The sequence below is a fragment of the Pseudopodoces humilis genome, chromosome 21, assembly GCF_049639895.1.
Source record: "Pseudopodoces humilis isolate 2021_Gansu_Grassland_sample_001 chromosome 21, ASM4963989v1, whole genome shotgun sequence".
Taxonomy (NCBI): Eukaryota; Metazoa; Chordata; class Aves; order Passeriformes; family Paridae; genus Pseudopodoces; species Pseudopodoces humilis.
The window spans coordinates 3,217,986-3,234,238 of record NC_142220.1 but is presented as its reverse complement, the minus strand read 5'-3'; the positions used below and the strand labels follow the sequence as shown (position 1 = coordinate 3,234,238).

The window sequence follows — 16,253 nt, the reverse complement described above, 5'->3', positions numbered from 1 at the left end:
TTGGGATGGTTTGGATTGTTGACATTGTCTGATGTTGTTCTTAATAATTAGTGTATTTGAAGCAAGGCAAAGGATAAAATATGTTACCTGCCATTCTTTATATAAGAAAAGACATGTTCCTTTCTAGAAAATAAAATAATAAGCAAGTGATTCATGGCAAGTATACATTCTTTTCCAAGACTAATAGGTAGAACAGGGAGGCTTTAAAATAATGTGTGTTAAATTTGGTTGTTTCAGTATTTTTGAGCCATAGCAGATTGTGAATGAATACTCCATTTTTTTCCTTTTCTTTTTTTTCAATGGCAAAGCTTTTGTGATGGGCACTGTCTGGGAGTGCTAGGCAGGCTATAGGGAGGAGCTGATTTTGAACATTCATTTAAAACTTAGAGGAGTGAAAGTATACAAGGGGCCACCACATTCCCTCTACCTCCTTGGCGTGCAGACCCAGGGAATCAGACTTTGGTAGCCTTGGCTTTTACAGCACAGAAATTGTGAGTGGCAGAAGCTGAGTTAAGCTTTTTTTTTGTTGAACTTTAATTAGCAGAGCAGTTTATTGGTAAGTGAAGGAACATTTTATGTGTTACTACTGATAAATTGAGTTCTCTTTGTAATTTGTTCTGAAAGCAGAAATTACTTCTTTATTTTTCCTAGCTGAAATGACATTTCCTTTATCACTCTTCACCTCTGATTTTTTTTGACTTGCGAAATGTACAGTGTGCATTTTTCCTCTTCTAATTCAAACAGACACTGTGCCTTTTTAGGTGAGCCAGATGAATTTATTGTAGTAGAGGCTTGTTAAAGTAAAGGCTTAAAGGCTTGAAAGGTTGTAATTGCTGATTTTGTTGGGGTATTTTTGTCTATTTTGGGATTTTTTTTTGTTTGCTTGTTTGGGTTGTTTTTACCTCTTCCCATCAGACTAAAACTTAAAGGGAGATGTGGAAGCATCATCTTATTCTCTAATTTGTCCCAGTTCTGCTTCTTGATGTGTCATGGATGATCCTTTTCCTTTGTGAAATCTCACTGGTTTCAGAGAAGTTCCTCCTAGGCTTTGGGATCAGTGTGAGCAGATCTTGTTGTAGAAGAAGGGCTGTGGTTTGGAGAGAACTTCTGCTCAGAGGCTGGATTTGTAGAGAAATTCTCATCTCAAAAGATGTGAGTCAGAGTGTCTGGAAAGCTTGAAGAGGGGATATTCCCAGGTGGATAAGGTACAGGTATAGTGCTTGAGAGATGTGGAGAGCCTGATGCAAATCACTTCACCTGTTTGTATTTCCTTTTGAAGGAATTTAAAATAGGGATAGTGAATATTACTGACCTGTAAGGAGTCCTGATGCCTGTGGATGAAAGAGCCCATGTAGGAACTGGGAAATAATACTACTGTTTTCCAACTCTGTTAATTTAATAGTCTGATGAAACATTTTTCTCCATTGCTGGCAATTGTTTTTGTTAGTAAAATGCTCTTTGCATTTATAGCTGGATATTCTTTCTGACTTCTAGTGTGTTGGTTTGTTTTTCTTTTTATTTGTTATTTGCTACCGTCTTAGATTTGCTACTGAACATTATTCTTGGTGTTTTCATTTTAGTAATGGCAGAAACAATTGCTGGAGCAATTCAGGTTATTAAAGCCTTTGAATCTCTCACCTCACTGGCATCCCCTCCTGAGGTCAGTGGGACCTCACAGGTCTGGTAGCAGGAGTGAAATCTAAATTAAAAAAGTCTTTGGAATTAATTTAAATCCATCCCCTGTGTACAGCCTGACAGTAACTGGGGAAAGTTGTGGGAGCTGGCTTGGAGCAGGAGAAGGAAGGGTGGTGTGACACACTCCAGCTTAGGGATAGAGTGGTTGGACAGCTGGAATTCCCCTGCCTGGGGGATCAGTAGGCCAAGAATCCCAGCGAGCTTCAATCCTGTCCTGACGTTTCTGCTGGCATTGCTGAAGCTTTCTTCCTGGAAGGAAGCAGATCTCTCTGTGTTCCTTTCTGTGCAGCACTGCCAGTGGCTCATCATGGGGGGGGAAATTCCACATTTTGTAATCCCAGCCCTCCCTCCTGCTCGTATTGCAGCTGTTGAATCCTTCCTCACTTCTTTTGCTGAGATGCTGTGGCAAAAATCTCATTTTCAGTATATGGTACATATATTTTTTCCCCCATAAATGGAAAAATTACGAGTTAGATTGTCAGAACAAACAAGACCTTCCTTTTTCATTCTTGTTTGTCTTGCTCTCTCTTCCATGGCCTTTGGCAGCAAGGCAGCGCTTGTGTTTATATGTATCAATGACATATATTTAAAGACATGTTACTTTATATGTTGGTTTTTTTTCCTCCCCTTAGTGCAGACTTCTGTGGTTGCCATCCTTTTTCAACAAAGAAGAGAGAATGTTTTAAAGGAGGCTGTTTTTTCAAAAGTCTCCACACAGCATTGGTATGGAATTAAAAAAAAAAATTCTGAAGGAATGCTTAGTCTTCTGGAGATACTGACTGGGAAAATAAACATTTTTTTTTCCCAATTTTTTTGGGGTGGGAGAAAGTAACTAAGCTTCATAGACAGGGAAAATTGGAGTCTGCAAGGTCAGAGGCTGCTCCACAGGAACAGGCTGGCTTCTGGGGATTTCGTTATGGTGACACTGATATGTGACTCAGGTTCCTTATTCCAAAACAGTTTTGCTTACTGAGCTTTTCTCTTCACATGAATGTTTACAACATGAGGCTTCCAAGAGAAGCAACACTCATGTCTGAGAAACACAGAAAAGTGAATATTACTGTAGGAAAAGAAAGGATTGGGAATTTAAGCAATGATATTGTGATTACCCATGGGTGAGAATTTGTTTTTCTGTTGCATTTCTATTGCACTGCCAGTTGAAGTTAAAGGATACTTAATGGGGCTATAACGTAATACCCAAATATTCCTCTATAATTTTATATGCAAATTCATGGTTGTAAATTAGAAATGGACTGGTTATTTTCTGGTTACTTTTTCTCAGAGTCCTCCATATTACCAAATTAGGCTTATTACGGGGAAGCCAGATAAGAAATGATAGATTTCAATCATTTTCCTCCTTAAATGTAGTTTTACTACACTGAGAGGATCCATTTCATGACTGCAAAGTTTGAGTGGTGACTGTGGCCCCATCCTACATCCGGATGAGTACCAACTATGAGATTTTCTGAGTGGCATGGAGTCCTTGTCAGATGTTAGAAGGCTTGAACCTTAGCAGGAAGGTAATTCAGAATTAATAGCACTGAACTACACAGGTTTTCCAAGCAGCAGTGGATACACAGTGCTGCCAAGCTGGTAGCAAGAAGTTTTGAGGGTGATGTTATGTGGACATATGTTTTGGAGATGTAACTGGGAGCTGTTTTGCCATTTGTTGCTGTTAGTCCTGGGAAATATCACTTCCATGAAGAATGATGTGTCTGAGGTGAATGTTTTGAATCTTTGGCTTATGTGTAGTTTGGGGAAATACGTTTCATACTTCTGTTTGTAAGCAGTAGCAAGGCTACTGATTCTTGGAGCTGTAATGATGAAATATTGGAAGAAAAAGAACAGTAGGTTTGTGTTTGGTGTGAAATTTTGAATGTTGCAGCGGCGGAAGTGAAGAATAGAAATGTGAGCACTGTGTGGAGTCGTCTGAGCTGGTTTTATGGTAGTTAGGGTAAGTGTTACTTAGAAATGATCTTTCAGTCTGTGAATTTCATGGTCTGGGTTTTTTCCCCCCATAGTTATATATAGCAAAAATACTGTATTCATCAAAACACTAAAAATTATGGTGCTTAAATATGCTTAAAAGGTCTTTCATAGCCCTTCAGACCCCACTGGCAAGAAGGAAATCTGTAACATGAGCTGTTTTTGAGAATCTTGGTTGTTAGTAATGCAGCACGAGTGTTTAATTTGGTGGAAAATGTTTAGTGGTTCAGCAAACCAAGAAGGTAACAAATCTTTGTGGACATCATAAATGAAGAATACCACAAATGAAAAGTGTAGTGGTTTTGGCAGCATGTAAAGTAACGCTTCTTCCCTATGTATCTTTTCACTTCATGTATGGTAATCTCTTATTTTTAAGTGAAAATTTAATTTTATCCAGGGGTAGTTTTGGAGGGACAGGGATGGGCAGTTGGCCTCTGTTCCCAGGTAATGTTCCTTCATGGGTTTCAACTAAATTCCCCCTCAACTGGGATTCCCAAATAGTGTTGGACCAGCCACGATAGCTGCCTTGCATCTACTCCTCTGCTATCTTGGGAGCCAGAATTTGTTGGATTTCTCTCATTATCTGCATGGAGAGGTCATTAAGGGGAATGTTTTTTGCATATTTTGGAATCTGTGCTAACGCAGTGCTGTGGGTCTTTTATTCCAGTGATGTTTTTGATTATAGTTGTTTGTGCTAATGGTTTTGAGGTAACTGTGCTCTGGCCATATCTTGAGACACTCACACATTTGGAATGGTGCAGGACATTTGTTTTGTCGTTTGAACTGACTGATACTACTTGGCTGTAGCTTTGTTTATATTTGTTTGGCTGGGCTAGACACCCATCCTCTGCTTCCCAAGTTTTGTCAGGATTATGCTGTTAACCACAGCAGGATCGTTGCTCATTCCTGCTGATGCAGTTCTTTGAGTGGAGTTTCAAATACGTGACTGAATCACTAATGTTTGTTTCAAAAGGAATGAGGAGGGCGAGTTTTATTGGGAAATGTGTTCTGGATACACGTTGTGGTGTAGGGTTTGCTGTGAGGGGAGAACTTGGGAATCCGTATTCTATTTCTGAAAGAGTCTAAAAATTGAACCTGTTGGTGCTACCGTGGTCAGGCATTTGAGGAGAGGAAACAGGGACATGATAAAAGCATTATCCATATTCAGAAAGGTTAATGTAATGAAAATGTAGAGTTAAAAGACAACTCCCCAAACTAGGCTTAGCTATATTATACTGAACTATTTGAAGCATGGTCATGTAAAAATGAATTTCAAAGGTAATTTACAACAAAGATAGCAGTTCTTAGAGGTGGAGGGTTAGTTACTGCTTTGAACTTTCAAAACTGCGCACAAAAATACCATGTACAGTTACATAATAGACATGGTTTGGGGAAAGATGTGTTTGGAGGATCTGTGGGTGGCATGATTGTGTTATTAAATCTGTTACGGTAGGACCCTTTTGTGCTAAGCACTGTGTAAATGCGTAACAAAAAACTCAGTCACAGTATTATTCACTACTATAATAAATTAAAGTTCATTATAAAGCTGCAACGAAGGCTGAGGTATATTGAAAGAAATTTTTCCTGTTTTGTGCCACAATATTCTGGCTGATTCCTGTGCTCAGCTTGTGACCTGTGCAATGTACCTGGTATTCAGCATGAAGATTTTTTACAATCTTTTGCTTTTGAGCAAATTGAAAGAGTGATTCATATTTTGAATCTCAAACAGCAAATGAACTTGGGGCTTCTATTTTTTCCCCATTTTTCCAACTGTAAAACTGTGATAGATACCTGTAGCATCTGCACTTGCCCTGGGGATCAAAGCTGTGCTTTTCACCTAGATCTGCTCCCAGGAGGGTGTTGCCTTGCAGTATCCAGGGCATGTCAGGAGTGGAGAAGTTCTTGTGTGAAAGTGAAAGTTTGGCATTTGAGGGAAGACTGTTTCAGCATTGCTACAATATCCTGTTAAGAAGAGAAAATGTGGATTGAACCACTGAGCTTTGGCACTGCTGAGCTGCTGGGGGTGGGGAAGAGTTTGCATGGTTTTTGACACGGGAATATGCTGTGATAAATAATTTCCTAGTTTAAAGACATTTTTATTTCTGAAATCCAAATACAGCTGTATTAGATGAAGCTGTGAATTGAACATGAGACTGAGGGTTAGGAACTGCTAATTTTGATTCTGTCTCTGAGACTGATTAAATTGGTGAATTTGGCAAATGAACTATGGTCAAGTGTTCTCTGCAGACAGTGCTGCATGAGTGGCAGGTTCAGTAAGCACTGGAAAATTTGTGATGTGTTTTTGCATTTAAACTTCTGAAATATATTTGTAAATCTAGTGATATGTGTCCTGTGTTGAAATGATGCTTGGGAATCTTCTTTGACTCCCCTTTGCATTCCTTGGGAACACAGTTTGGCACTTGCTTGGCATTTTAAAATGAGGTGACACATGTTTAGTCACACTGATACAGATGTGAGTATATCATAGAGCAGACATTTCTCAGAGAGGACTTCTGGCACTACCTTATGACTCAGTGGAGAATAATATTAGGAATTGAAGGACTGGGTAAGTCCTTAAGATGAGTAGTGTTCATTTTTTGGTCAAAATTATTACTAAACACTAGTGTAGAGACAGGAACAAGGCCCTGTTCTGTTATTCAAATATTGACAAGGGAGGTTCTGACACAAGTAAGGCATAGTTTGGAAAGCTGTGGATTATGATGTTTAAACCAGCTTTTAGAATATGGATATTGTTCTGAGAAATGTGTTTGGGTTTGAGTCCTGTAGGTTGGTGCTGCTCTATGGAGAGCTGGCTGGTCATGCAGTGCTGAGTCTTCCCTTTGTTTTTCTCTGGCAAATTTCATTAAGAGAAGCAAAGATTAAATTACTTTTCTAATGCATTTTTTAAAAGTAAGTAATTGGTGATGTTGTTATGGGGATAAAATGGTAACCATGGGACAATATTTCAATTAAAATGCCCTCAACTTGGGTAAGTGTGAGAAACTCTATTCTCAAAAAGCAGTGTGAACACAGAGTTATATGGTGTACAAATTCCTGTTGTTAACCAGTTATTATGAAAGATTGTTTACGTAAAGATTTTCTATGAAGGAGCCAAAAACTTAAGGTGGGGCAGAAGCACCACCTATTATTATGTTACCTGATGCCTACTATGACATACTCTTCATTTCACTTGGTTATTGCTTGCCAGATTTTAATTATTTGGGTTGAAATTTCCCATGGTAGGTGTCTTTCACAGTCTTACTTTTTGGGTGCTGTTGAGGAGAGAAAGGTTCTGCCAATATGATTCCATCTTTTCTAGAAATTGGGCAAAATATTTTATTGTGATCATGATAAATTAGAAAAGAAATAATCTAATGACCTATAGTGCTGCTTTGTGAAAAGTTGAGATGTATTATTGTATAATGTTTCTGCCAAGGATGTACTTGTGATCAACCTTGTGAAAATCTCCTCAGTGTTGGTCAAATCAGCATTAAGTACAAATGTAAAAGATAATCCCTGCAGTGTACATGCTTCAGCCTCAGCTAAACAGGATTTCTCTGTAATTTGAATGCTGGGGCTCCTGTGTTCTGCCCTGGTGTGATTTTGGACAAAAATGAGAGCACAGAAAATTCCCTTTCTCTTCTCCTGATACCAAGTTCCTCTTTCCTCCCAGCTCTACCTTCCTGCATCACAGAGGAAGCAGTGACTGGATGTAAACAGAAGGTGTAAAATGGATATTTTTTCAGAATTATGTACAATAAATGTGGAGATGGGGGTGGTTGAATGAGGAGAAGGAGATTGAAAAATATTAGTATTCGAAATAAATAGAAGGGAGGTTGTGCAGTGTGGGTACATATAATTTATTTTATAATGCTAATACAGTTGTTTGGTGGAATACAGTTTTGCTATCTGCATAAATTAGAAAGTGTTACTGAAATGGAGTAGGGAATAGCAAAAAGGGAGAAGGCAAATCCTACTTAAGCCCCATCTTTGCTACACTTAATTTTCTGTATTTCTAATGAATTTTCCCATGTTGTGATGTAGAGGAATGCTGGATACTCCTAAGTCACTCTGCAGACACCAGGTGCTCTGTGTTGGACATGTAAAAGGGATGTATAGTACAGGCAGAGCATAAGGGGGAGAAATCACTTCTAGATCTTTTAATGTAAATATAAGAAGTTTATAGAAACTTTTGCCTTGTGTGTTCTTACCTTAATTCTCTGTAAAATGGAAATATCGTCAGAATGATAAAGATATTTTTAAAATTCTTATAAAGTACTTGGTTGCAGTACTGTAGGCATTATTGAATAGTAAATGAAAACATTCAAGTGCTATCATTTAAGTAAGATTTGAGTAGCATGCAGTAAATAAGGCCTCAGCCCTGTGCTGAAATATTTCACTGGATGTCCATTAAGCAGCAGCCTCCGTTCTGCCCACTCATTCTGCCAGGTAGCCCTTGGAAAATGTGCTCTGTGACTAACACAGTTAAAGGCAATATCATAATAATGCAGGCACACAAGAGGCCAGCATAAGCTTGTACAGATGCTCTTGTCCTCACACAACCTCAGAGTATCGAACTTTACAACCCAATATTTGTTCTGTGAAGTTAATGAATGCAATATATGTATATATTTGCTTTGTTTAAATAGGAACCTTGTATCTGTTGGCTGTGAATGGCTTTCAGGCAGCACCAGCACATGTCACGTAGATGCTGTGCCTTGACTTGCCAAGTATTTAGCTTAGTTTCATCAGGACAGGTGATGTTTTCAGACAGCTGTGTGAAAAAAGGATCTTTTTAAAGGCAGGATGTAAAGGTATTAGGGATGTGGTGGATGGGTTGGTTGCAAGTGCTGATGCCATGAGTTATTTCCAGATTTTGGGCCAAAGATAGCCAGTCTGTCCATGTCTGAGTGTTGCTGCTGCTGGCTGCACAGATTGTCCTTTTGCTGCTATTTCCAAAATGAAAATAAAAGAGATTAGTAAAGGTAATAAAGCGTTAATAATCACTTAGTAGTCTGTACTGAAGTCATAACTGGCGTGCAAAAAAATGTAACTTGTTACTATCTGTGATGTATGTAAAGTGGTTTAAAGACTGCAGAGGCTCCAGATGCAGAAGGCATTTGCTCTTAATCTCAATTGCCTGTGTCGTTGTGTGAGTGATAAACCATCCACAGGCTCTTGTTCCTTTTTCAAACGTGGTTGTGTTTATTTTATACTTCAGATTTACAGGATCAGACTTGGATCCTCATTTATGTGCCCAGAGATCACTTGCCCTCCTCATTAATAGTGCTGTCTCTGATTTTTCAATGTGGAAGGATAGTCTAAGCATTTAGCGATCAGGGGCATCGTGAATCTATTCTTTCCCCTTTTTCCCTTCCACAAACAGGCATATCATGTTCCTCAGAGGCCTTGGAGCAGGATTCTTGCTGCTGTTACACTATAGAATAAAACCTTGAAATGTGCTTGCCTCATTCTGTATGCTCCATTTCAGATTCACCATCATTTTTGGAATTGAAAGTAGGGTCATTTTGCCTGGAGTTGTACAACATTAGCCAAAGTAATTCAGTTACTTCAGAAAACTGATTAGATTGTCCTCTCTCAAGGGTGGAGGCTTTTGTATTTGTTCTGTAAGGTGTGCAGTGCATTTCTGAGAACTTCTTAACTGCTATTACAGACTTCAGCCATAATTACAATAAATGAGTGCATGAGTCTCTACTGTTATGTTTTTCTTAAAAGAAAAAAGAAAGCCAAAAGCACCTTTCATACAATTCTTTCTTGCACCCTGTGTATGAAAGTTGCACCATCCTTTTCCTTTCTGTTATGTTGGTACAGTGCACTGTTGTTATCAACTCTAATTTTATTAAATGAATTTTTAGACTGGGATTATTTATGATGAGTATGTCATGACACTAGGAAAGTGAATTTTTTTTTCTATATGTCTCTGTAAGTAATTTCTGTATTTTGTGCAGCTCTATTTTATTCCATCCTGGAGGCTTGAATAGAGGGAGTTTGGGTTTTTATTCTATTTTTTGTCTCAAGGCATAGATTGGGTTATTTCACCACAATAGGTAAGGAAAATAAATGGATATTTAATTTTATTTTACTGATCTAAAGGTATTTTAGTGGTATTTGGTAATAATACAAAACCAATTGACATGCAGAGATTCAGGTCTGCCTTAAGATGGGATCACAAGAGATGCCAGAGCAACTTTATAATATGGACAGATGTACCATTCCCTATTTTAGTGTGTGGACTCACATGCAGTTTGTTTACAGAGTTTTGATAGTTGAATTCCAGTGGCCTGTGATTTCTGACTGTAATGTTGGCATGTTCACAGTAGCTAGCTTTTTTATTGTGTCATATTCAATATATTAATTCAGATGAAACCCCTAATCTTTCCATACCTGTATAAACTCAAGGATATTGTCACTTTTTTCTTGATAATTTTGAGTGAGAGGGAAACCATTAATCACAGGGATTGTAGCCATACCAACTTTATGAATTCACAAATATTACTTGAATATATTATGGAAATAACAAATTTTTGATGTATGAATTACTTACATCTCAGTTTACCAGTAACAGCTTTGAGAAGGGGATGGGATGTGCACTGCTTGGGTCTGTAATCTAAAAATTTTGGAAACTCTGCTTTAGTGAAGCCTAAATGGATCCTGGAGCAGTTAAACTGATGAATGCAGCCTATGGCGTTGACTGTTATGGGCAAGAAAAATAAATAAGACTTTTCTTTCACTGGCGAGTGACACTTTGCTACAGCTCTTGATGGTAAATGGCAGCACGTGGCAGTAATTGATGGGGTAACTGATGTCTTGGTATCAATAAGAGGCTGAGTTATAACTTAACCTTTCCCTGGGTCTGTTATCTGTCTTGTTACACATTTTTCATGAAACCTGCAGCATCCTCAAGACCCTTCAGACTTCTGGGGAATTCAGTTCCAATTGACTTGAAGCTCAGAAGTTACTGAGGAAGGACAGAGCAATCAGCCTCGTAAATAAATCTAGTAGGTCTCTTCTTGCTCTTAAAAAAGGAATTGCTGGGAAATTCTGATAAACTAGCTGTCTTTTCTTGAGTATTGCCTGAATTCATTACATGTTTAAAACTTCCCTCCAATTTGCTGGCCAGCATTTCCAGTCTGTGAGATGGGCTGAAAAATCCCAAAGGATTGGGAAACAGAGTGCTTGCATTTCTGTAGAGAGGGGCAGGATGAGTGGAATTCCTGCCCTGCTCTTTCTTGGAGCCTGCACCAGCTTGACTGCAATAGGCAGTAGAAGGGCAAATCCATCTCCTGCTTTCCTTTCCCGCAGGACAGCGGGCTGCTAACAGGAGGACACGGCTGAATGGCCTTGGCAAGGATTATTTTGAGCTTATTTCCCTCAGCAGAACTGTTTGAAGGCTTATGGATTGTAATGGGAGGCAGCTGGAGAGGCTCTTCCCCTGCATGTTCCCCATGGCAATGGGTCTCATTCATTTGCTTCACTCTGCGATTCCCAGGATGTGGCTCTTGAAGTAAATTCAATTGACAGTAAATCCCTACCAGTCTCACTGTAGGACTGCAAGTTGAACATCATTGCTTTAGCATAAATCTTTACAAGAGATGTTAATGTTTGGTTAAAATATGCAAATATTTACTGACTTGTCTACTGTTTGTCAGCTTGGCATGCGAGACCTTGGATCTGATCCTTCTGTCTTGGCAGACATTGGGAATTTTGCCAGTAACATTAATAGGAACAGCATTGTGCCCTCTAATCTGTTTGTTTATGAAGTACAGCGAGAGTTATCTGGCTAGATGCTTTACAGTGAATTGAAAAAGCATCTGTTTGAAATTTTTTTAGGAACTGTCACATGCTTTAACTTATTATTATCTTAGTGTATGGACCCTTTGATTCCATGAAACACATCAGTAAGATGTGGAGCATGGAAGCGCACAGTCATGAGTTAAACTGCCGTGAAACGCTGGAATTTTAGTTCATGATGTTCCCTCCTCCTACATCGATTTTAATTTGAAGTTGGACTCATCAGACTGTGGAGTAGCTCTTCAGAGCCTCCTGTGCACCAAGCAGGCGTAGTGTTTACTTGGAAATAAATGACTGTGTGGATCACGTTGTTTATCACTCTTCCTTCTCAAGCTGTCCCTTCTGCCTTTTCCAGCCCCCTCTGCAGCTCTGGAGGGGAAATGTGCTGCTTTATTTGGAGATTGGATTTCAGTTACTCTTTCCATGTTTGTTTACAAAACTCCTTTGGCAAGAAGGTGGAATACTCATTAGGAATATTGAGCCTGAAAATCATTAGTTGTAGGAGGAAAAAAAAAGTTGTCATGGTTAGTTGTAAAAGCCACCAAGGTTTAAGTTACACCAGTTGGAACTAACCAGGTCTTTGAAATAATATTTTGTGGAAGATAAGCTGAGTAAAATTTGGCTTTCAATGAAATGCAAGTTCAGTAAGTTCTCTTGTACTTGAGGGCAGGAGTTTTTTTGAGATACAAAGTATGATGCCTGATTATATATTTATATATATAATTTCTTAGGTATGTCTACCTATTTTAGATAGGCAACTTTAGATAGTGAGAATATGCCTCTTTACTGGTTCTTCAATATTTTGAAGATGTATTAAACTTCAGTAGAGGATAAATTATTTCTCAGAATTGAATTTAAAACTCTTGGCGTGTGGTTTTCCAGATCTGTTTGAGAAAATGAATAATCCTGATGTTTGTTCTGTTACGTTAGTATTTTAAGTTCAGTTTTGGAGACAGAAGTGAAGCCCATAAGTAATTTGTTCAGTTTTGCAAAGAGAGTTGGGAATATAGCACAGGGCTTGTGACACTTCAGCTTTCAGTTCTAATCTGTAATAAATTCTACTTTTAGAGCGAATGTAGAAATTCCTATTTTATACCTGAAATCTTGAAAATAAAGATCTGTAGAACAGAAAATAAATTTCTTTTGACAAGTACCTTCGCTCCTTGGCTGTTAATGAATGTTAATGAAGTATTCTGTGAATACATTAAGGTTGGAAAAGACCTCGAACGTAGAGTCCAGCCTTTGACCAAATACCACTGTGACAACTAAACTATTTTGTGAAGTGCACTTATATTTTGAGCACTTCAGGGATGGTGACTCCATCACTTCCCTGGGTAGCCCATTCCAGTGCTTAACCACTCTTCCAGTGGAGAAATTTTTCCTTCTGTTCAACCTAAACCTCTCTTGGTGCAGTTTGAGGCCATTTCGCCTTGTCCTGTCACTTCTTCCCAGGGAACAGAGCCCGACCCCCACCTGATCACAACCTCCTTTCAGACAATTGTAGGGATTGAGAAGGTCCCCCTGAGCCTCCTTTTCTCCAGGCTGAGCCCCAACAGCTGCCTCAGCTGCTCCTGATCACTCCAGCGCCTTCCCCAGCTCTGTTCCCCTCTTTGGGATTAGTGCCCTTGAAGGGAGGAGCCCAGAACTGGACACTGGCCTTGAGGTGAGGCAGCAGCAGTGCCCAGCAGAGGGGAACTTTCACCTTCCTGGTCCGGCTGGGACTTGGGAACTGCTCTGAACCGTTTTAAATGTAGGTAAGTTAGGTGGTTGTAATTCACATTCACAAATCTCAATTGCTGATTTAGGGAACCAAAACTAGGAAAAAAGGTTTCTGAAGTCAGCAGGAAAAGTCAGGTGTCTCCAAGGAATAGTCCAGAGCTGGATTGGAGTCTGAAGTAAATGGCACAAATATCTAATAAATGTGCATGTTTGAATCTGCAGGTATGGCTATAGATGGGATTGAAATGAAATCTGAGAGCCTGAGTGCATCATTTTCCGTATGTTGTCCACATACTGGTTTTGTTTGTTATAATTTGATTTTTTTTCCAAACAAATTAACACTGCAGTGCCTCCTTATCTATCAGTGTGTCTCCTGCCCTGTGATTTTGGTGGATATTTAAAATATCATTGGTGTGATTCACTTTAGCCAGTTATCCAACAGCTTGGTCCTTAATGCTTCCACTTAATTCACAGGATTTTGCTCATGGTCACTTACGTCCTCTGAAGTGCTCTGGAGTCTTCAAATTGACCAAAGAAATTGTGTGGGCACTGCTGGGTGTGTAAAACCCAGCTTCTCAAACAGATGAGTTCTGTATTTCTCCACCAGTCAGCAAAAGGCAATTGATAAAGAACATCTTTGTTTTTTACGTGGTGCCATGTTGGGGGAGAAGAGCTTTCAAATCTGTCAGCTGTGCTGGCCAGGTCACTTAGAATGGGATCTGTGTTTAATCAGCTCTTTGGGAATAAACACACAGAAGCTCTGCTCAGCCTTTTGGTCAAAGGAATTTTGGTTATATGTCAGCCAGGAAGTGAGGAAATCAAAAGTACAGCAGAGTTCATGTAGTCCTCTATTTTCAGTCCCTTAGGAAGAAAACAGAATGTACATGAGAAAAACATCAATTAACTGTTGTGTCACTGTGGAAGCAGATCCTAGATTTGTGAAATACACGGTGGCCTAAAATGGTAGTGAAGTGGAAACCAGTGCAATTTTTAGTTGTATCTAGAAAAGATCCTTGCATACACAGCTGAAGAATACCTAACATTTATGTAATTGAAAATATGTGCTTAAGTGATCCAGCTGAATCTTTAATAGAATTACCTCATGAATGGATTTACTCATATGTATGGAAATGCAAAACCTACTTGCCTGTTCCTATTGTTTGAAAATGTGGACTTATTTTTAGCAGAAAAAGAATTATCTGGATGAATGAGGTAATATTTTGTAAGGCTGTTATTAAGAAAGAGGCACACGTCACAGATTTGTACCAGGATAACTGCAAAATATTCATGCTTATATTCCTTCATTTTAGAGAAGATTTTTTGTTGTTGTTGTATATGAGAAATTTTTATATTAGTTTTGTGAAAGGGAAGCTGGTTTAAATCTTAAAAAAATCAGTATTCCTTTATGTAATTATTTTGATACTGAATGGAAATTTAAGAATAGAACACTATGTTGTATAATATATGAAAAGACTTGTTTACATTTCTTCTTAATGTTGGCTTAGGCATGTGTTAATGGGAAAAGTGGGATAATGGATTATTTTTCATGAAGAAAATGCATTTATTTGACTTTACATTCTTGAAGTTACTTTACCTTTGGTTGAAAATCTGAAATACCAAGTATAAAGAAAGCTTTTAACAGTGAATTTTTAAAGTGGACTAAAAGTAGTTATTTGAGACAATTGTAATACTTGATCTCTAATCACAAATATTGACAATATGCTGCTTGCTAAAAGCAAAATTGAGAACTCTTAAGATTTTTCCTCTTTCAGGTATCAGAACCCATTTTTGTGAAGTCAGCTTTAATGTTCAGGGTCTCTAGGGATGTGTATCATGTATTTAAATGTCAATGAAGGGAGAATGTGGGCAGGGATTATACAAGTGCTTTGCTCTTCTGGTGGTTCAGATGTGGATATCCAATTGTCTTAGTTTATTGGCAGGTAATGTAATCTATGGACAGATTTTTTTTTTATAACTGTCTCAGTCTCCCTGAAATATTTACTACAAAATGATTTAAGAACCAACACTAGGGTGTTGTTGTGGCAGGAGTATCTAGACTTTCTCAGCCATAAATGTAGCTAAGCCAGCAGAAAGAAGAGACAAGTGGTTTGTTTGCTGTTGACTCCCTGGTCTTTGGTGTCCTTCCCTGTCCATCCTTGTTGTGCTTCACCCCGAGGAAGCGTCTCCTGCCGAGTGTAGGTGAGAAGTGCTTGGAAGAGAAGGTTGTGAGGAGTACGTGGCTGCAGGCTCAGAGGCAGCACTTAAGGGATGAGTTGGTTCCTTCCAAAGCAAAGGTTGTGCTGCCACTGAAGACCCGAAAGCCTCTGCTTAAATCCATGCTGACTTTAAAATTTGAAACCCCTACTTACATTCTTACAAACTGTCGTGGGCTTTAAGTACCTTCTTGAATTAGAATCAAAACCGAGAGCTGGGAGCGATGGAGAAAAGCCTGGGAAGAAATTAGTTAGTGAGAAGCTTGGTTTAGGAAATGTGACTGGCCTAGCACGAGGGGGATGTGATGCAGCACCTTGAGACGGGAATGGAAGTTGGTTGGCAAGTTGTCAGTGCCATTCCACAGCTAACCAACGTTTTATCGTCCCCTCTGCCCCCGCTCTAGGATTTCTGTCCCTGAGTCATGGCAGACAGAAGACCAGAGAAGGCATGTGAACAAGCATGTGAATCCCTTAAGCAGCAGGATTATGAAGTGGCAGTGAAGCATTGCACAGAGGCTCTCCTTTCCCTCAGCCAGTACCCCCCAGCTCACCTCCCGGAGCCCTGCCAGGCAGAACTCGACCGCATCAAAATCGAGACTCTTCTGTATAGAATTGCTTCCTTTTTACAACTTGTGAGTGTGACTCTTTATAGTATCTAGTGAACTGGAAAGAAAAGTCAAATATCTTGTATTGTCAAGATTTAAATACCACTCAGAATTTTTGGCATGTTGCTCTGCCCACAGAATCCATCTTGCTATAGCATCTATGAGGCTTCTGTCTTGTAGCTCTCCCTGATCCATTTATTTTTCAGGATTGGAACCTCTTGGT

The 16,253-nt window shown here is 39.1% G+C and overlaps 1 protein-coding gene across 5 annotated transcripts in view; it reads left to right on the top strand.

Moving 5' to 3' along the window:
• HELZ (helicase with zinc finger) overlaps positions 1-16,253 on the top strand; it is an 85,529-nt gene that overhangs the window by 1,181 nt on the left and 68,095 nt on the right. For 4 of the 5 annotated variants that reach the window (XM_014255757.2, XM_005526665.3, XM_014255755.2 and 1 more), the window contains exon 2: positions 15,830-16,057. The exons of the other annotated variant lie outside the window; for it this stretch is intronic. In XM_014255757.2, the coding sequence (XP_014111232.1) occupies positions 15,848-16,057 (210 nt within the window). In that variant the 5' untranslated portion in view covers positions 15,830-15,847. The remainder of the gene's footprint in view (positions 1-15,829; positions 16,058-16,253) is intronic. 5 annotated transcript variants of the gene reach the window in all.